The 22022-nt window shown below is 43.9% G+C and overlaps 1 protein-coding gene across 15 annotated transcripts in view; it reads right to left on the reverse strand.

Moving 5' to 3' along the window:
- The window catches only part of MAP4 (microtubule associated protein 4), a 278564-nt gene that overhangs the window by 59594 nt on the left and 196948 nt on the right, over positions 1–22022 (reverse strand). For all 15 annotated transcript variants that reach the window (XM_043541762.1, XM_037891346.2, XM_043541771.1 and 12 more), the window contains 4 exons: positions 21105–21263; positions 14923–15090; positions 9669–13736; positions 9123–9596 (listed from right to left, as the gene is read on the reverse strand). In XM_043541762.1, the coding sequence (XP_043397697.1) occupies positions 9123–9596; positions 9669–13736; positions 14923–15090; positions 21105–21263 (4869 nt within the window). The remainder of the gene's footprint in view (positions 1–9122; positions 9597–9668; positions 13737–14922; positions 15091–21104; positions 21264–22022) is intronic.

Raw genomic sequence — 22022 nt, forward strand, 5'->3', positions numbered from 1 at the left:
AGATCTCAACTTACTAGAGTTCTATTAATGCTCTACACTGATGAAAGCAGGTTTTCCATGTTTTCTAATGTTCAAAGCACTGGTTTCTAGTTCTAGCAGTTCTTGAAAGAGTGGCAGCTATAATTATGTAGAAAATAAAGTAAGAAAAATGAAGCAAAGTGGCATGCTATGATTTTAGGGTTTAATATTTCACAACCGATCAGGGAAAGAGAGGAATGCTTTATGTCACCGGAAAGCAGAGACCAGTTCTCAGAATTCTAATGGGATACAGGATGCTTGTGTAGTCCTAGTGGTTTGCAATGAAAGAGATGCGAGAATTGTCGCTACTTCAATTAGCACTACTTTTCTGGTACAGGTCCTGAACTGGCTAGTACAAGTCTGGGACATTGGAGCACTGTAATTGTTAAGCTCTGAGGTGCTGTTTTCCTCCCTTACACCTCTCCCTTCAGCATCTTGTGAACATCCAAACTCTGCTGAAGATATACCACATCCTAAGAGAGATGCTTAAAAGAACCAAGCTTTGCAATATGGTTGTATTGGTCCAATCCAAGGGGTGAGCTATATGGACTTAAGGTAGCAGAAGCTAGTATAGCAGCACACAGAGTGCCAGGTGACTGCTCAAGAATTAATGTTTTTTGTTCCTTTCCAAGCCAGGTGGATGCCACGCAAGATATTTGACGGTGCTAGAGAAATTAGATTCAAGCAGCTAAGCAGAAAAATTGAGTTGCATAGTGTACTACCACACACAATTAGTAGCCCAATGACACAATTTTTGTTTTGATCTTTTCTTTTAAGTTTTAGCTTAATGTTTGCAAAACACTATCTATATTTTTATCATCCTAATTTTTTTCCTGCATGCCAAAATATGTTAGCTGTCAATCAGGATCTAACTGTACAGAATAACTATTATTTTGAAAGGAAAAATAAAGCGAAGAGTCCAACTCCAACACCACACAATGCAGCTCTTACCAAAAGCTACGACTGCAGTTAACCTACAGCTAGCTGTCCCAGGACGTTGTCAAGCTGACCCACTCTGCTTGTCATTCTTAGCCTCTTCGCAACTTCACCATATCTACATCTATCCTTGTTTCAACCTACATACCCTCTTGCTCACACACTTTTATTTATACTCTCCCCTACCCTTAGAACAGCCCCCCAGTTTCCATGCACCAACCACCCTCATTCTTCTCCAAATGCTTTTTTCATGAAAACTTCTTAACACTGGTCTCCTCATAGACTACACCTCTGGATCTCCTCATTTCTTAACTAGACCAGGAGTCTAGTGGATAAAGCACAGGACTGGGAATCCCGAGATCTGAGTTTTGTTCCCAGCTCCGCTACAGGCTTCTTATGTGGCTTTTACCTCCTAGATACTAAAAAAAGAGGTGCTGCACTTGGAGGAAAAGACATATCAGTCAGTGAAGGATAAGCAGGAAAGGATGGGGAGCTCTCCAGAGAACTATTCGTGATTGAGTGATTCCGTGCAAAAAGCAAAAGAGTAAATTTGAGGAAAGTTGCATCCTAAAGAGCAAGATGATGGCTAGGGACAGCAAAAGACTGTCTTCAGAGGGTAAAAATTCAAGACTCCATGCCCCTCTACTGGTTCGTCAGTTGTCTTGAGGAAGACAGATTTCTTGGATGTCAGAATTTTGAGTTTCACAATCCTTATCACTCCCCACTGGCTTTTCTTTTAGGAAAGTGTCAGATAAAGGCAGTGAAACAATAACGAGCCATAGCCAATCAGATCCCAGTGCTGCTTCCAGATGAATAGATGCCTCTATTATCTAAAGCCTCTCTCAACCTTTCAATGGTGAAACTGCAGCATATTTATTCAGGAGGAAGTTTGAGACCTACTTGTATTCAATCTACACTTTTCCTCCTGCCATGATTAAATCCTGAATCCTCTTAAAGGTACATTGCACACAAAAGACTAAAATGACCTAGCCAATAAAGCTGAAAAGCCCCTTACATACTAAAATATATTTAAGTACAATATTAAAAACCCACCAAACACACCTATAGCCATCAGTATCTCTAGCTGCTTAAAATATTTTGATGCTTATGTTGTCTCACTGAATTTAACCATCACTTTCTAAGGGAAGAGACACCTTTCAATTCAAGAGATTGCAAGGAACTGCTGCCCATTTTAGTAGTTTTGCAAATACACGTACAACACATGACTATGTAGGCTCTTACAATGCCAATACCAAAGCAGACCAGATCACTATATCAACACGTCATGATTTAAAATCCAATCTGCAAGCTTCCAGCCCCAGCAGATGAATAAGCCCAGTGTTTCTATTTTTGCTTCAATCCTGAAGCTATTACTTATCCCATTTAATGCCTCTTTTTTTATCTAACACAATTGTTTCTGTGCAGTCCTTTGCACTAGTTTCCAAGGCAACGCCACCTTCCAGAATGATGAACTACTCCTTGCCAGCTTCTCCGAGAGACGTTCTCTCTCTCTCTTTAAGTGTCACTACCAATAACAGTCAATAATCTTACTGATCAGATTGATTGAGGATATACTTTGGCATTAAAAGCCAAGATCATAAAATTATAATTTGGATATTCACTTGAGTGTAGGTTGACACAGATGCACACACTTCCTGCTGATCAGCCAAACATTCACTGCAAATAAAACAAACCTATTAAAGCTTTGACACAAGGCCTGAAGCCTGAGACTGTACACTGAACTCACATGCCTCATTACTTCCCACACTTTACAGTCATTGTCACAATATATTGACCCAAAGTTTAGTTGTATTTAACAAAGGATTATTGTGATGGGGGTGTTGACCCCATATTTGCCCTGAAAGGGTTCATGTAGGCTAAGGGGGCCAATTAACTAGACATGCCATAGCGAGGGGAATCAGGTGGTTTAAATAATCCCCTGACTGAACAACAAGGGAGCTGAGGAGGACTGCATTTATAGACAGGAAGTTGGCCGCAGGGAGGGAGCTGCAGGGAAGTACCCTACAGTTACTTCCTGGGAAGAGGGAATTTTGAAGCTAGCAAACCCGGGGGGGGGGGGGGGGGGGGGGGGGGGGGGGGGGGGGGAGCCAGAAGGTTAGGAAAGGCTCAGGAAAAAGGCAGTAAGGTCTAAAATGAAACAGACCTTGGCTGCTGATTAGAGGGTCCCTGAGCTGGAACTGTGGTGGGCCCTGGTTCCCCCACCAGCCACTGGGGAAGTGACACTGGCTGGGCAGTGAATGAGAAGACTGCCTCAGCCCGTTTGTAAAAAGAGACTTTGATACCCTGAAAGGGGAGGACACACTGACTTGGCCAGAGGGCAAAGCCATGAACACGGAGCATCTTGCCTCACTGAGAGCCAGAAAGAGAAGGCAGTGCGTGTGGCGAGATGTGGAAAGGTGGAATCGGACGTGGAATCGGCGACCAGGAGGCGGCACGCTAGTGGTGAGCAGACCCTGTGACAATTATATACATTCATATGAACAAGATTATCTGCGGTTCTACTATATAGGATAAAAAAATCATAAGGAATAGAAACCTTTATGCTTCAGGATGTAAACTCATCACTAACTGCTTAAGACTATGAAGAAAATATTGTCCATTACAGGGCCTCTAATGTCTTCTTCAAACATCTAATATTGCCAACTTTGAGACCAGATACTGATCTGAATGGAACATTAGTCTGATACAGTATGGCAGATACTGTGTTACTAATAAAACCAAACATATTTGATTAAAAGGCATTTGTGCACAGAATTGTGTGCTTGAGGTCATGATTTGGCAATAATTTCCATTAGACAGCCATGTGTAACTATCTACGTACCCAGTTATAGCAGAGACTAAGTCACAGCAGAATTATAAACCACTGAAACTGTGTGAATGAGGAGGGTTATAATGGAAATGCTAACAGATTAACAGCATGAATGACACCAGTATAATTCAGAACAGCCAGGAAAAGACAACATTCAGAGAAAGGGCATCATTGTGGTTGTAGAACAGAAGAAAACATTGTAATTAATTAGAGATGGCTCTATTGGATGTTGAACATATTTTATTTACATATGAGGGATGTAAAGCTGTCAGATTAAAAATGTGAACTACGATATGTTACACACTGAAAAGGATTATGCCAATGATGGGTATTGGTGACTGCTCTGGAGACAGCTGGCTGTTGTTAGCTAAAGGAAAGGGTGCTGGAAGAATGCCAGCAGAGGGCAACAAAGGAAAGTAGGATAAAAAGCTAAGTCGGAGACCACCGCTCAAAGCGGCCCTTCAAATCCCTGTCCAACAGGGTAATTTTCAGATCCTTTTAACAGCCAATACTCCCAACACTGGTATTCCATACGCTGCTCCTTTACATTTTGCCTAGAAGACACAGTCAAGGTTCAAGGACCACTATAACAGGCACTGTACATACAAAGATAGTTCTTGTCCTTAAGAGCTTACAAAATATAAATGTGAGGAAGACAACAGGTGGATAAAAACTAAAACATGGAGGGCTAGGTAAGCAAGACTATTTGTAGTATGCTGTTCCTTAAGATATAGGCTAGAGAGGGACTTTTTCCCAGGAAGCCTTTAGTGTTGACACAGATACCAGCTGAGTGGGGGGGCGGGAATGGAGGGGGTGGGCATGGGGAATACTATTTGGAAGTCTGAGTGGGATAGTTCAACACTGGGAGAATGAAACCCTGGTATCATTTACCCCGTCTCCATTCCTCAGCTTGAGGTCAGCTGCATTGTTATTGGTAGGGATGTCTATGTCCATACTGAGATTCCTACACTACTGCATTCTTTACACATCTAATCCTACTTATAACTCCAGCCAAAATGAAGCATAACGGCTGCTAAAAAAACTTGCCTGATAAATGTTGACCCTACCAGCATGGCAGAGGAATAGGATTTGCTGGCCCCTGAAATGAAATCAGGCCCAGTTGTCCTGTTCCAGTTCAGATATGCCCTAGTTTGGTGTAACAGGGAGGGCAGAGCTGCCCTGCGAGTTACAGATGAGAGACAGCCCAAAGGCAAGGGAGAGTCAAAAACCCAGAGAGGTAGAGTCCATAATCCAGAGTCTCGAGAGAGCCCAGAAGAACACAACAAGGTTGAGAGCTTTAGGGAGAGGATCACCTTAAAGGAGGGAATGGAGAGAGCTCCTTGGTTGAGCAACGGAGCCAGATTAGGCTGCGGAAAGTGGAAGGCAGTCGGGGAGGGGTGATTGTTATTTACAAAATTTCCCCAGACCAGAGGGGGCTGAAGGTTGAAAGCACAAGGGGGAGATACTTGCTGGCTCTCTGAGCTGGAGAACTGAACCCGGAGGGCCAGAGAGGGGTGAAGTCTCGGGAATTATGGACAAGTGAGCCAGCTGGAACCATATCTGAGAAGGAAACACGACAGAAAAGCTAGAAGGGCAGGAGCGAAGCATGGTGAGACACACCAAACATGTACCCAAGAGATGAGGTGTAGTAAAATATGCTGGAGCCAAACCTAAGAGTCTAAAATGGGGTGCGTGCCACTAGAGCTGTGAGCCTGAACCTGGGGAGATGTCGGAGCTGTACTGTACATGGTGTGTTGATAGACTGTTGGGACCTGAAGACTGAACGTACAGTTTGACTACGTTGGGAAATTCTGGACTATGGTTGTGGGACTCTGTAATAAATTAACCTTGCAAAGAACTATTTATATTTGGAAAGCTTGTGTGGCGTTACTGCGGACTCTAGAAGAGGGAAACTGAGGGGGTGGCCACATGCACAGCCACTAGGAGGTCATGAGGGAGGCAGTCACCCTACAACAGGCAGATTTTGGTTATAATCCTTACTGCCCAATGGTGTTAAAAATGTGAAATAGGTTTCCAGAATACCTGTATGTTTCTAGTAATGGCTGTAACAGGGAACAGAAGGGACAAGGTTGAATATGGTAAACAATCATACAAGAGGCAGAAAGCTGCATGGGCAATCACAAATCTGCCATTTTCTAACTTTGAATGCTTGACTTTGCAATCTACACAACAGCATTTTAACAGGTTTTTTTTTGTAGCTAATCCACATATAAAATGTAGGGAACCATCCTATCAAATAAAGATATCTACAGCATTGTAATTGCCATGTCTTCCAAGAAGCGACAAAAGCTCTTTGGGGCAGAAATCAAATCATGTTCTACATTATATAAAACACTGGTGTATAGCAACACTAACATTACATAAATGCATCCATATAAATTTAGAGAAGCCATCCTGTTGTACTGGAGCACACGCACACAGTAGTTACAGATCTCACAAGCAGCCCTCTAGTTTTGCTAAACAAATTTCAGTAGCTAATCTTTAGCAGAACATTCTCCAAAATACTCAGATGTGGTATTCAGATGAACAAATTTACATAAGTTTGAAGAGCAAGAGATGTAAATATGTAACAGAGATCTCATGGACTATTATAAATCCACAGCCACAATACACAGTGATATTGTAATCTGCGTTCTGGTGACAAGTATGGAGACATTTACCGGTAAGTTTCACGCTCATGATTTATGTAGACCCCAGAAACACCTTAAAATAGTTTGTTTGTTTTTTAAAATAAAAATTACAGTTTTATAAAGCTATTCTATTTATAGATATTATAGCAATATTTAAGCAATTCTATAACATCTTTCATCCAAGGATTTCAAAGCACTTTACACAGTTAAGTATTATTCCTATAGAAAATATGGTAAACTGGAGCACAGAAGGTAAGTAATTTGCCCCTGGCAAAGCAAATCAGTGAGAGAGTTTGGAATAGAATGAAGGTCTTCTCCTGGCTCCCACTAACTCCTGCTCTAACCAGTAAACAAGACTACTCCTCATACACTACTTAAACCTCATAAAATCTTTGTCACACTGATCAATGTTTTTAACCTGTGTTTATCTGACACAAGTTTACTGTTCACTTGATAAAGTACGAGCCATCCTAAATAAATTTTACACAAACTTTTTTTGCATTTAGGAATTAAGCTAGGATATTCATAGTCCTTGGGAATTCACTAAATGGTTGCTTCATTACTAGTTACAAGGTGTAGGGATGGAAAGAAAATAAGACACAAACATATGGACAAGAGTCAGTCAAAGGTGTCTTTTTGTCCCCACAGTGTTCTGTGCTTTACTGAAAGTAACATTTTGTCACTCAGCCCAGATGTTGTGCAGTCAACAATAGTTTGCCTAAGAACCATGCCAGAGGCCAGAGCCATCCCTTCAAGCCCTCATCATCAATCCTGCACCTGACAGAACGTGCATTCAAATTGGGGTCGGAAATGTGTCAACCAACATCTCCAAAATAAACTCAATCATTCACAGCTTCTCTAAAAAACAACTGTCAATTTACAAAGTGTTACTTAGCGTAGTCAAGGATTGAGGCAATTGTGCTTAATTAGAAAGCTTCTATGTGGCCTTATATAATACTAACTTGCAAATGCAAGCCGTATATCAATCTACTTACATGTAGCCATTCTGCACTGCAGTTGGGAGTCCTTTGATGTATTGTGCAGTTTTCAGTAAAATTTACCTGTGCAACAGTCAGGAAGTGCTTTTCTTTTTTTGCAGGAATCTCCCAGCTTTACAACTATCCCTTTAAAGGTAGCAGTTTACAAAGGGAAACAAAAAGGTTTCTAGCAGATTATAAAGGTTTTTTTATTTTTAAAGACACTGCCTTTTGCATTCGCTCCACTTTGTACCATCATGCAGCATACTTCTATGGGCACAAGTTCATGCAGAGCAACCACTTCCAAAATAGAACTACTCTGGGTTATGCAACACTCATTAAAATTACAAAACCTCTCAAAAACCTGACCAGAATGTTAAGGCTGACTTGGGCTCCATGTTTATTAAATTTAGCGGCTGTATCATTCATGCTGACAATGTGGAAATCTGCAAAAAGAGAAACAGGGAAGTTTCATGCCTTAACGACAGTGCAAAAACAACAGCTCGTAGATAGGGATGAGGTACCCTTGCCAGGCCACTTCATTACATCAAAATTCATTGATAAGATGAAAGAGCACACTTTTAAAGGAGGTTTGTAGCATCGTAAGTCCCAGGTTGGTTGTTTTTAAATCATTTATACATGCTAGTCAAAACACAGCCAAGACACAGGCTCCATTTCACAGGCAGACAGCTTGGGTCGAAAGAGATCCAAATTCTCTGTGAATCCTGGCCAGGACTGGCACTTGGAAAAGTTTTACTGGTCCCACCAAAATGTTTCTAGCCCTAACAGGTAGAGGGGGATCAAATCTTAAAATTACGTCAATCCAATTACTTGCTATTTCTCAAGCTGCTAGAGTCAGAGATTAATGTTTCCTAAAGCTAATCAGTTGGGATGAAACACAGATTTTTATACCTTTGATGGTTTTGAGATAGTTGAAGGTAAAAATGGTCAGAATTCAAGTGCAGGAGAAAAAAGCAATAGATATAATTAGACTAATGTGATTTTAAAGTCAGATCCCACAACCTGCCAGGGATAGGAAGGAACATTTCATACTACAGAAATCTGCAATTCCCTGCTCTCCAGTTGTATAGGCCATTAATTTCTAATCAATTTCAAAAAGAAAAGGAAGACTTGTGGCACCTTAGAGACTAACAAATTTATTTGAGCATAAGCATAAGCTTTCGTGAGCTACAGTCTCTAAGGTGCCACAAGTACTCCTTTTCTTTTTGAGAATGCAGACTAACAAGGCTGCTACTCTGAAACCTAATCAGTTTCAGTTAGTTTCCTTGATCAAGCACTACTTCTCTGTCACTGGTCCAAGACTGAATATAGGAAGTCCTGCATCTCTGACAAACATCACACTCAGTTTCTGGTGCTGAGATGTTAATTTCACCATAATGCTCAAAGTACAGTTTAGTTTAATTTGTAAAAGCAGGACATATATAAATGGACTTTAAATGCAACCCAAAGAAACAGAGCTTTAGAATTCAAACCAAAACTATCACTCCTTCTAAAACTTGGGAATTAGCACCGTGAGACAGGCAAGCAGAATTAAGAGCCTTTTAAGATCAGCCAAAACAGTCATGCCACATTTGTTTGTGACACACAGAATTAACAGTTATGTATTCATGCCAACGCACTGACAAGTAGCAAGGTCTCACACGCAAGCTGTCTGCGTTACTGCTGCTAGCTCAAATCACAAGCACACACCTTTTTCTTGCCTTTGCCGACTCATACCATTGGCTTTCAGCTGCCTTGGTTTCTCTCGATCTTGAACAGCAGGCCTTGGTGGCGGAGTAGGAAGCCCTCTTGACTTTGTGGGTCTCATGTAGCCTTTTATCTGTTCCGTAGCTTTGACTCTCTCCTCTTTCTTTGTCTCTTTCAACACTTTTTGTCCAGAACCATCTATCTTTTTCTGAGGTAAGTCTGCACATTTATCCTCTTCAGACTTCAAAGCTTGGAAGTCCTTCAAGCCAGCCTCTATCTTGTCAGCAGCATCACCTTCTGAGTGTTCAGAATGGCCTTTAATTTTATCAGTCGGACTGATTTCCTCTGTTTGGGCATCTCTCAGAATCACATCAGCAGCCTCAGCTGCATCTGTCTTTTTTTCTAAACTAACTGGGCACTCAGGGAAGCTTTGTTCACTCTTCTTTCTTTCACCCAGCTCAGTCTCCTTTCTTTCACCCAGCTCAGTCTCCTTTCTTTCACCCAGCTCAGTCTCCTTTCTTTCACCCAGCTCAGTCTCCTTTCTTTCACCCAGCTCAGTCTCTTTAGTCTTGTTCACCACCACTGCTGCAGCTAGAACCTGCAGAACAACTGCTTCTGCTTTATTCTCCCCTTGCACTGTAAGTTCCGGAGAGATGCATCCAACATCCTTCTCACCAGCATAGCTACTTCCTTCCATTTTGTCCATTACTTTGGCATCTGTGGGAATTGTTCCTTTTACGGCATCTGTCTCCTTCACCAGATGCTCCAAGGAAGCACATTCAGTGCTTTGCTTTTCATCAGTGAAACTTATTTCTTTGTCATCAAACTCTGCTAAAATGGAAGTGTGCACTTCATCCCTTCCTGCCTTGGCATCTTGTTTAACTGGAGAATCCAAGGCAGGACATTTACCTTTCTTCTTCTTCTCCCCAGCACTAGTCACTTTGCTTTTATCACCCTCCTTCACTGAAGTGAAAGCCGGTACACCAGCCTCTTCACCTTCCAGGTTGACTGAATGCTCAGAATGGCTATGTTTATTTTTCTCCCTTTTGTCACCCATGCTGGACTCTTCGTTGGTGCCCTCCAAAACCACTCCAGGAGGCAGTGGCACCTTACTTCCATCATCCTTTATGGGATACTCTGGAAAAATACTGGCAAGCCCTTGATTTTTATCTATAGAACAAGCTTTGCCAACTCTGTCAACACCAGCTGCTCTAGACTGAGTGTAGGGTGTGAACAAGTCCACCTTATTATCCCAAAGCATTTGATGCTCAGAGGAGAAATTTCTAATATTTTGATTTTCATCTACAAGACCCATTTCTTCCATTTGGTACTCCAGATCGGTTACTATAGGAGGCTGTATTTTGCTTTTGTCGGTCTTAGTCTCCAGAAGAACTGGCTGTTCAGAGGCATTTTTAGCCTTTTTGTTTTTTCCATCATTACCCCTCTTTTTACACTTATTAGGCACCAGTGCTGGACCGGGCTCTATCGTTGTTCGATGTTCTAAAATAGTAAATCCAGCCTCTCTGTTTTTATCAGAAGAAGTTACAGCTTCAGTTTTGTCGACTATCTCATCAGCACCACCAGGAAGTGTGGCTGTATCTACTTTAGTCTCCAAAAGAAATGGCTTCTCCAAACCAACATCAGCCTTTGTGCTGTTCTCATTATTCTCTTTTGCTTTTCCTGTCACCAATGGTGTAATGGGTGTTTGTATTTTAGCTGTATCTGTTATATCCTCTAACAGATGCTCTGAAGTAGTAAATTGAGTCTCCTTGCTTTTATCAGTGGAGTGAATTTCTTTAATTTTATCAGCCTCCTCGACTACTGCAGGAAGTTTAACGGAGTCTGTCTTTGCCTCCAAGACAGCAAGGTGCTCAGCACTATTTTCAATCTTTTTGCTTTTCCCATCACTACACCTCTTCTTAGGTTTGTCCGCCACCAGTTCTGTAATGGGAATGTGTGCCTTAGCTGTATCTGTTATATCCTCCAAGAGGTGATCTAAAGTAGTAAAATCAGTCTGCTTGGCTTTATCAGAGGAATGAGTTTCTTTAGTTTTGAAGAGTGTTTTGGACTTTGCTGTGTCCATTTCATAATCTGAGGGAACAAGTTGCTCAAAGAAACTTTTTTCATTACTTTCCTTTATTTTAGGTTTTTCTGTTATCAGTTTCATAGTGGGAACTTGTACCGTGGTTGTATCTGTCAAATTCTCCAGTTGAAGCCCTGCTGTAGTAAAAATAGGCTCCTTGCCTATATCAGCAAAACCCATTTCTTTAATTTTTTCAGCCTTTTCCACTACAGTAGGAAGCTTGCGTGTGTCTGTCTTAGTTTCCAGAAGAAAAGGCTGCTCAAAAGAACTTTTTTCAGCTTTTTTGCCTTTCCTGTCACTGTCCTCCTTTTTAGGTTTGTCAGTCATCAGTGCTCTACTGGAATCTGTAGTAAATTCAGTTTCTATGCTTTTATCCATCAAACTATCTTCTTTTGTTTTGCTGATTGTCTCAGCACTAGCAGAAAGTTTGGCCGCATCTGTTTTAGTCTCCAAAAGAAGTGGCTGTTCTGAAATACTGAATTCAGCCTTTTCACTTTTCCCAGTCATACCATTTTTAGGTTCTTCTGTTACCAGTGTTGTAGTGGGACCTTGTACCTTCACTGTAGCTGTTGCACCCTCCAACAGATGTTCTGCAATAGTAAAATCAGTCTCTTTACCTTTATCAGTGAAAAATATTTTTTTAGTTTTGTCATCCTTCTCCATTACAGCAGGAAGACTGCTTGTGTCTTCCTTAACCTCCAGAAAAAATGGCTGCTGGAAATAACTTTTTTCAGCCTTTTTGTTTTTTCCATCACTAGTCCTTTTCTTAGGCTTGTCTGCCACCTTTGCAGTACTGGGACCTGTCATATTCTCCAATGAATGCTCTGCAATAGCAAAGCCAGTCTCTTTGTCTTTATCAGTAAAGATTATTTCTTTAGTTTTGTCAGCTGTCTCAACTACAGCAGGAAGTTTGTTCGGGTCTCTCTCGGCCTCCAGAAGAACTGGCTGCTCAGAGAAATTTTTAACCTTTTTGTTCTTCCCATCACTACCCCTCTTTTTAGATTTGTCTGTAACCAGTGCCATGTTGGGATCTGTCTCAGTTGGATGATCCAATGCAGTGAATCCAGTCTGTTTGCTTTTATCAGTAAAATCTATGTTAGCTATGTCAACTGTCTCAGCAGGAGCAGGAAGTTTGGCTGTATCTGTCTTAGTTTCCAAAAGAAATGGCTGCTCTGAAAAACTGAAGTCAGCCTTTTTGTTTTTCCCAGCAATGCCCTCTTTAGGTTTGTCTGAGACCAATGGTATAAGGGGTACTTTAGTAATATCTGTTGCAGTTTCCAATGGAGGCTCTGAAGTAACAGAGCCAGTCTCTTGGCTTTTATCAAAGGAATCTGTTTCTTTAGTTTTGTCGACTCTCTTTGCTACAGCAGGAAGATTGGTTGTATCTGTCTTAATCTCTAAAACAGCAGGCTGCTTGGAGATACCATTTTCAGTCTTTCTGCTTTTTTTATCACTACCTCTTTTCTTTGGTTTCTCTCCCGTCAGTGCCCCAATGGGAGTTTGAACTTCACTTGGAACGGTCTCATCTGCTGCTATATGTTTGGGAGATACGCACTTAATCTCTTTATTTTCGTCAATAAGGCTAATTTCTACAGGTTTGGCCTCCAAAGGAGTGTCCACTTTGTTTAGGTTGATGCCTTTTGAAATTGATGCTTTAAGGTCTGAATGCTCTGAATGTTTACACTCAATCTTTTTGTTTTTTTCAACAAAACTTATTTCCATAGGTTTGGTTTGTGTCAGTGCTGATGCAGGATCCCCCATCTTAGTGTGTTCTGCCTTGCATTCTAGCTTCTCCAAGGGTACCTGTTTGTTTTTGCTTTTAGACTGCAACGAACTGTCATCTTTCATTTCTTCTGGTTTCATGACTTCTCCACCTTTTGCATCCAACAAAAATTTAAATGGTCCTTCAGTTTTCAGGCTCTGCTGGCCTGCTGCGGGACTTGAGATAATATTTTGATCGTCTAAGAGGTGGCTTTCAGTTCCTACCTTAGCATCCCTTGATACATCTGAAGTTCCCTTCCTCTTGCCCTCTCTTGAGGGAGTAGAGTGCTCTTTGACACCTTCAGCAGGCAAGACAAAGGGAATGTCTGGCTTTTGCAGTTCAGCAGCAAAGAGGGGAACTTTGGGAGCTTTAGAAACTCCTACATTTTCATCCCCCAACTCCATTGTTCTTGGATGGTGGTTTCTCTTTTGTTTCGGTTTCTTCTTCTTCTTCTTCAGAATCACTGGAGAACCTTCTGAATCCCAGGTCTCTCTAGGTACATCTCTCTGGCTCTCTACAAACTCAGACGGCATGCTGAGTAGCTGCCCGGCTGCCTTTTTATGTGGTGCCCTAGTCCGTGAGAATGTTCCAGAGACCCATCCAAGTTCTGGCATAGAAAAGGGGTCTGCTTTTGGGTCACTACTCTTCTGTTGTGAGAGACCTACTAGAAGTTCCTCTGGGACATCTGCACCAGGCACTGCTGCAGGTTTTGCTCTGCCAAACCTGCGGTCACTTGATTTGTTAGCTTGCCTTACTTGTGCAGTAGGTACACCTGGAATACAGGAAGTTTGCTCAAGTATCAGAGCAACTATTTGCTAAAAAGTCTGATGTTAGCCAATTTTTTATTTTATTGACCACCTCAGTCATATATGCAGAACTTTTAAACACACTGATACCATACTAACCCCAAACCCAGTTTTAGTGGTGCTGTTTAAGAAAGCTAACTTTAAAATAGGTTTTATGTTTAATTTCTGTGTTACTGATAAGTAAGTAAAATAGATCAATGACAGAGATTAACAGTCATTTTTTGTACAGTGGGTGATCTTTACTCCCATAAAACACCTGCTCTTGTAGTGAGAAATTACCAATATTTAGAAAAGGCATTAGGGATCCATTTTTCCTGTTATCTTAGCAAGACAAGACAGCAGCTACACCAGTTACAACCCTCTAGTTTAGAAACTTTCCTTAATAGGAAATAGAAGCATAGTGGAAAGGTAAGGCTCAAGAAGAAAGCGTGTGGATGTAATGGGAAGAAAAAGCTAGAAGTAAGTTTCCCACAGCACCCGTAAAGCAGTGGAAGGCAAAACTTCATCAAAAGAAAAATAATTTTGTGTACTCAGACGTAGATAGCACTAATTTCCTCAGTTATAAGCCATTAACTTTAGAGAGTGTCAGTCATTTCTTACATATCCCTGGTCCCACAAATCAGCCTCCAGTCAGAAACATAAGCAATCTAGGCTCAATGGAGAGGTGAGTTAGTGGAGCAGGGACAAAAACTATGTTTTCCTCCTTCAGCTACACACCTCAATTTGGAAAAGGAATTTGCCTTGATTATTTTACTAGAATCAAGGAACACTGGGTTTGTCTTAACACCAAAATAAGAGCCATGTTGGAAATGGCATTAGAAGAGAGGGAAGGTGAGTGTTTAAATGCTTTAGCAGTGAAGACATAAGCCAGCCCCCAATGAAGATAGCAGCAGCATCCAAATTTGGACTTGTAGTCCTGAAACCAAGGAGATTAAATCATTTATAGAGGGGACAGGGCAGAGACTGGAGGCAAAGTGCAAGCAGAATCATTGTGATGAATTCACAAAACAGCACAGTGCTGGCTGTAGAAAATTGTGTGCTTGCCCATATGGCTGAAGGGTAAGACAAATGCAGCTAGTAGGAGAAGGAAGAATGGTATTGAGAGAGAAAACATACTTTAATTCTAAATTCCAGCTACTGTCAAATCTCTACCTGTAGGTTCCAGTGGAGATTTCTCTTGTGGAGGTTCTATATGGTGGGCATGACTAAGCTCAGCCTCTTCCTTCAGCTTCTCTACTATGGCCAGGTCAGCAGCCGGAGCTGTTTTTTCCGGAAGGGTTTCTTTAGTTTCTATTAATGTAAATGGTTCTTTTGCTTCCACTGGAAGTGAAACACAAAAAACACAATAAGATGGGATGTTTCACATCTGATGAATGAGTGTAACCAATATTTTACACACAGGCATATAGAAAAGGGTACAAATGGTTTAGAATACAGATGCAATTTACAAGATTCTGTAACCTGTCTACCTATATTCCTCCGTCAAATTCCCTTTGACAAATACCCTACCAAATGGTTGCGGTGTCAAAGGTGAAATATACAAGATTGTCTTTGCTATCTGAAGACAGGTCAAGCCTCTTTTCTTGAAAGAAAAAATGGTTACCCACCTTTTTCGGAACAGTTGTTCTTCGAGATGTGTTGCTTATGTCCATTCCATTCTAGGTGTGTACGTGCCCATGTGCGTGGACGGAGATTTTTGCATTAGCGGTATCCATAGAGCCAGCTGTGCCGCCCCCATGAGTGCAGCGCTCACGTGTTGGTATATCAGGTGCCGCCGGCCCTATGCCCTCTCAGTTCCTTCCCGCTGACAACTCCAACAGAGGGGCAGGAGGGCGGGTAATGGAATGGACACGAGCAACACGTCTTGAAGAACAAGAGTTACGAAAACAGTGGTACTTGTGGCACCTTAGAGACTAACATTTATTTGAGCATAAGCTTTTGTGAGCTACAGCTATTTTCTTCAAATACTTGCTCATGTCAATTCCATTCTAGGTGACTCACAAGCAATATCAATGAAGATGGACTCAGAGTTCACGATCTTGCAACACTACTCTGCCAAAGTCAGCATCGTCTCGAGCTTGCTGGGTAAGAGCATAAGGAGACACGAACATGTGGACAGATGACCAGGTAGCAGCCCTACAGATCTCTTGGATTGATACCTGTGCCAGGAAAGCCGCTGACGACGCTTGTGCCCTAGTCAAGGGCGGCGTACCAGTCTCCTGGATCCAGGGAGGGGATGATGGAGGCCAAGGAGACCATGCAAAACTTCAACTTTATGAGAGACTTGTTGAGGAGACACAGGTCCAGGATGGGTCTGAAGCCCCCTTTTGCCTTTGGGATTAGGAAGTAGCGGGAATAGAACACTTTCATGTGCTGAGCGACCTCCTCCACTTCCCCCTGGAGCAGGAGGCCCTCAACCTCTTGAACAAGGAAGTGCTTGTGAGAAGGATCCATGAAGAGGGGTGGGTGGGAGGGAGGTGTGGTAGAAAATTGCAGGGTACAGCCCCGAGATACTATGTTCAGCACCCAGTGGTCTGAGGTGACCCGCAACCAGGCCAAACAGTAGGAACAAAGACAGTCGAGGAAAGAACAATGTGGATCTGGGAAATTGACTGGGGCGTCACTCTGAAGCACATCATCAGAATGAGCGCTTCTGGCCCCCAGGATGCTTCGCCAGGCCAGGCTGCATGGGAGGAGGAACGGCGGCAACGACTAAAACTCATCTCTCTATCCCTTCTCCTTGCAGACCCCTGACGAGGCTGCCAAGGCCTTGGCAGTGGGAGCAGCCAGAACTGCTTCCATGCAGACTGCTGCATATGCATCCCCAGTGAGCAAAGGGTGGCCCGAGTGTCCTTCAACCCATGCAGCCTCATATCTGTCTGTTTGGAGAAGAGACCGTTCTCATTGAATGGGAGGTCCTAGATCAAGGTCTGCATCTCATGGGAAAGGCCGGCAGTGTGAAGCCAGCAGCTGCGACTCATAACCACCACCAACGCGACCACCCTGTCCGCCGAGTCCACCACATCCCACCCCATTTGCGGGGAGCTACTAGCTGCTGCAGTGCCTTCATCTACCAGGGTGCCAAATTCTTAGGCCAAACCCTGCAGGAGGGACTCCTTGAACTTATGAAGGGAGCCCAATAAGTTAAAATTGTGTCTGCCCAAGAGGGCCTGATGGTTCGCCACTGGAACTGTGTGCTGGCAATGGAATACATTTTTGTCCCAAAATGGTCCAGTCTTTTGGCCTCTATTTATGGGAGTTGAGCTGGTGTGCCCCTGCTTGTCTTTTTTGTTGGCTGCAGAGATAATCAATGAGCACGGAGGTGGGTGGGTATAAAAGTACTTGAACCCTTTGGCTGGGACAAAGTACTTTTCGGCCCTTTTGGAGGTGAGAGGGATGGAAGGCGGGGTTTGCCAGAGGGCCTTGTCAATTTTGAGAACCCCGTCATGCACTAGTAGTGCAACATGAGCTGGGGTAGAGGCTGAGAGGAAGTTGAACCAAGTGTCCGCCTGCTTGGCCATCTGCTCCATCTCTAGGTCCAAGTTCTTGGCCACCCGTCGAAGAAGGGCCTGGTGTTCTTTAAAATCATCCAGCGGGCCAGTCCTCGAGGGTCCCGCAACTGCCTCGTCCAGAGCTGAAGACGACGGCTGTACCACCGAGGGAGGCCCTGGGGCATTATCCCCAATGGGGGAGGGAGGGGTTTAGGGGTGGGTGCAGTGTCCTCTACCCCGACCTCCGAGTGCGACTCGTGCACCGAGCCCGGTGCCGTCAGTGCTGCCAACTGTTGCTTCGAGGCACCAGCAGATGAGCAGCGTGAAGGGGACATTGTCATGACTGGCACGCCCCATGTGATCCAACAAGGCCACTGTGCTGGCCACTGGCCACACTGCCAAGACGGCGCCGTCAACGTTGACGCAGCCCCAGGAGCCCAATCACGCTGCTGGAGTCTGGGCAAGGGGCTGAACTGCCCTTCCATGCCAGAGGAATCCCCTACCGGTGACAAACAGTGGGGCCATCGACATCTGCACTTGCCTGCTGACCGTCGCTACTAGAGACAGATGCCTGGAACGAGAGGATCAGTGCCGGTACCAAGGGGACTGGTGCTGGGGGGACCGGAGTTGTGACAGGGAGTGCCCTCACAGGGAAGGCATAAAATCATAGAATATCAGGGTTGGAAGGGAACTCAGGAGGTCATCTAGTCCAACCCCCTGCTCAAAGCAGGACCAATCCCCAATTAAATCATCCCAGCCAGGGCTTTGTCAAGCCTGACCTTAAAAACTTCCAAGGAAGGAGATTCCACCACCGCCCTAGGTAACGCGTTCCAGTGCTTCACCACCCTCCTAGTGAAAAACTTTTTCCTAATATCCAACCTAAACCTCCCCCACTGCAACTTGAGACCATTACTCCTCGTTCTGTCATCTGCTACCACTGAGAACAGTCTAGATCCATCCTCTTTGGAACCCCCTTTCAGGTAGTTGAAAGCAGCTATCAAATCCCCCCTCATTCTTCTCTTCTGCAGACTAAACAATCCCAGTTCCCTCAGCCTCTCCTCATAAGTCATGTGTTCCAGTCCCCTAATCATTTTTGTTGCCCTCTGCTGGATATTTTCCAATTTTTCCACATCCTTCTTGTAGTGTGGGGCCCAAAACTGGACACAGTAATCCAGGTGAGGCTTCACCAATGTCGAATAGAGGGGAACGATCACGTCCCTCGATCTGCTGGCAATGCCCCTACTTATACATCCCAAAATGCCATTGGCCTTCTTGGCAACAAGGGCACACTGTTGACTCATAACCAGCTTCTCCTCCACTGTAACCCCTAGGTCCTTTTCTGCAGAACTGCTGCCTAGCCATTCGGTCCCTAGTCTGTAGCGATGCATGGGATTCTTCCGTCCTAAGTGCAGGACTCTGCACTTGTCCTTGTTGAACCTCATCAGATTTCTTTTGGCCCAATCCTCCAATTTGTCTAGGGCCCTCTCTATCCTATCCCTACCCTCCAGTGTATCTACCTCTCCTCCCAGCTTAGTGTCATCTGCAAACTTGCTGAGGGTGCAATCCACACCATCCTCCAGATCATTTATGAAGATATTGAACAAAACCGGCCTGAGGACCGACCCTTGGGGCACTCCACTTGATACCGGCTGCCAACTAGACATGGAGCCATTGATCACTACCAGTTGAGCCTGAAAATCTAGCCAGCTTTCTATCCACCTCGTAGTCCATTCATCCAGCCCATACTACTTTAACTTGCTGGCAAGAATACTGTGGGAGACCGTGTCAAAAGCCTCGTCCAGAGATGAAGACGACAACTGTAGATCTGCGCCAAGAGGATGACCGGCAGGAGGGCAAACGGTGCCAGTAGTATGGAAACTAGCACCTCCCCCCTTAGGCAATCCGCTTTGAGATGGCAGGGACTGCGATTGAGGTGCCTGTGACCAAGGGCACGCCCCAGAGGATCTGGGCTGCAACTCTGGAGATCTGTGGCGTGGAGGAGAGCACTGCCTTGTCTTGGGGAATTGGCAGCACTCCACTGCCCCGAGAGCTCTTAGCTGCTGGCTTGATCTCGAAGGGAGCCTTTGATGTTTCCTGCAGCATTGGCAGTGCCGGCAGCGTGGGCGGAGACCTCTGCTCTCTCGTCATCGGGGGAGCTTGGGAAGGTGTCAAAGCCGTCAGGAGTTTGGGTCCCCTACTGCTCCCGGGAGCCAGTGGTAGATCCTTTAAGGGGCTAAGGGCCCTGACCAGGGAGGCACGTACACATGGCTTCGGAGTGGCTGGGCGGCCTGAACTGGGTCCTTTGCCCAGTGTCCCATGGCCCTTCTTGCCTGGTGCCGGGGAGCCATGCTTGTTTTCTTTTTGGGCACCAGCGATGGAGAGCAGTGCCGGGCAGAGCCAGGGGTGCACTGCGCACTGAGACCAAGGTATTAGGTGAGTCTTGGAGGGACGGCTCAGAAGCTGGACGAAGGGCCGGAAATGAGAAGAGCCCGGAAATAAATATCCTGCTCTTTCTGAGTCCTGGGTCAAAAATTTGTACAAATATGACACTTGTCCTTCACATGTGATTCCTTAGGCATTTGAGGCAGCTGGTGTGTGGGTCACTTACAGGCATAGGCCTGTTCCAGTCCACTCAGGGCTTAAACCCCGGAGATCAGGCCATGCCCCGCCTGGGGCAAAGTCCCCGCTGGGACTCTAACTTCGAACTATACTTAACACTAACTATTATAAAGAAACTATTTACAAGGCCCTAAAGCTCGAAGTCAGAAGAGACAAAACCGTTAGCCCTTGCTATGCAAGGAAAGGCACTCCGACTAACCCCTACAGGTGGTAAGAAGAAACTGAGAGGGCATAGGGCCAGTGGAGCCTGATATACCAAAGCATGAGCACGGCACTCAAAGGGGTGCCATGGCTGGCCTTACTGATACTGCTAAGGCAAAAATCTCTGACAACTGCACACATGGGCGCGCACACACCTAGAATGGAATCGACATGAGCAAGCACTCGAAGAAGGATCAAGAGTTCAGACAACACTGGCTTTCACACAATTCTGAAACTGAACTTGTAACGCTTTATCATTGTACAGTTGCTTTTCCCAATATTTATTTACTGTATCAACTAACAAGGAAGCTTACTTGTAAAGCTACCAAAATACAGGAGAAAGTTAACCTTTAACTTCACCTAAAAAAAGGCCAGAAACATCTTGTAACATGCTAGCTAAAACAAATACTCGGTTCACAACGCTGATTAAAAATTAAAGTTTGGACAGAGCTTCCAAAATGTGGATTGATGTACTACATTTAAGTGCTTATTATTATTATTATTATATACATACAAAATTAAAAGGGACATAAAATTCAGACAATTTAGTTCTTTTAAAGTCATCACATTAGAGACCTATTAGATTTTTCATTAACTTGAATTTTTTAAGTTATATACGGTTAATTACTTTATACAAAGATATAAAAAATAAAAACTGTAATAAACCAACCACCACATTCAATGGATACAACAAATATGCATGGGGAAAAAAAGGAAGAGAAATACAAATTCACTCCCAAGTCCTTAATGGAAACCGTATCTACATTATAGCAATCTGCAATGGTTACCCCGCCCGGTTGAGGCTGAGAAACAGTTTCTAATATAACCCTACATTTTCACATGCTCATAACTTTCCAAAACATTCACCTTGGGGCTGAAGTCTTCTTTGCATGGTCTCTGCCAAAGGCAGAGGAATAGTGTGAGAGAGAAATTGGGAGGAAGAAGTTATTAAGCTCAATCAAAAATGCTGACTTCACAACAAAGAAGCCCTCTTGATTTTATACCCAGGTTTATAGATCTCACCTGCCAGCTCTGGGAGGAGTTCATTTGGCTTCGGAAGATGCTCTGTATGTTTGCTGGGAGATGGTTTATTCTCTTCCACAAGAGTACTATCTGCACCAGGAGTAGAGGCTTCTGGGACCGTCACTTTTTGTTCCATTACCTCAGCTGGAGCAGACGATACTGTTTACAACAAATTTTAAAAGTTAGTGGTTTTTCTATTTGTAAACAGTTGAGACCCCACTTATCTCTCCAACTACTCTCCTCCCTCCCCCAATTTGCCTCCAAGTTCCTTGAGAAAGCAGTCTATTTACAGTGCCTTGAATTCTTGTCCTCTGGCTCCGTCCTAATCCCAGGCAATCCAGTTACCATCTGTTCCTTTGAAACTACTCTTCCCAAACTCTCCAGTAAGTATGAGCCTACTCTGATCTCCTCCTGCGTAAGTCTAAGGGATTTCCTGATCCTCTTTTTCTGCTGCCTGCACACAGTCACTCTTTCACTCCAGCATTCTAACTTGGCCTTTTACATCTCTGCTGTCCTGCCTCACCAGCAGCTCTTGTGCCAGATCCTCCTCCCTTACTTCTCCTGAGATCTCTCCAGGTTCTTTCCTCAGTCCTCTTCTTTTTACTTTACACTTTATCTACAAATGAACTCTTTACTCTCATGGCTCCAACTATCATAATTCCCTACTTGTTCAATCTCACCTCTTCAACTGTCCCTCCAATTTCATTCTAGCTGTCTCGTCAGCAGCTCAGACTAAGCATGGTGAAATACCACTTTTTTTGCTCACCTATACCATGTCCTTGCTTCTCCTCCCATCAGCCATTGTCACTGTATTGTCTTGAATTCCCTCTCATTCTTCCTCTCCATCCTGATCACCAAAATCCTTGTTCAGGCTTTGGTCACCACTGGTGTCAGTTACTGTCACCCCTTCCTCGCTAG

Source organism: Chelonia mydas, chromosome 2 (genome assembly GCF_015237465.2).
Source record: "Chelonia mydas isolate rCheMyd1 chromosome 2, rCheMyd1.pri.v2, whole genome shotgun sequence".
Taxonomy (NCBI): Eukaryota; Metazoa; Chordata; order Testudines; family Cheloniidae; genus Chelonia; species Chelonia mydas.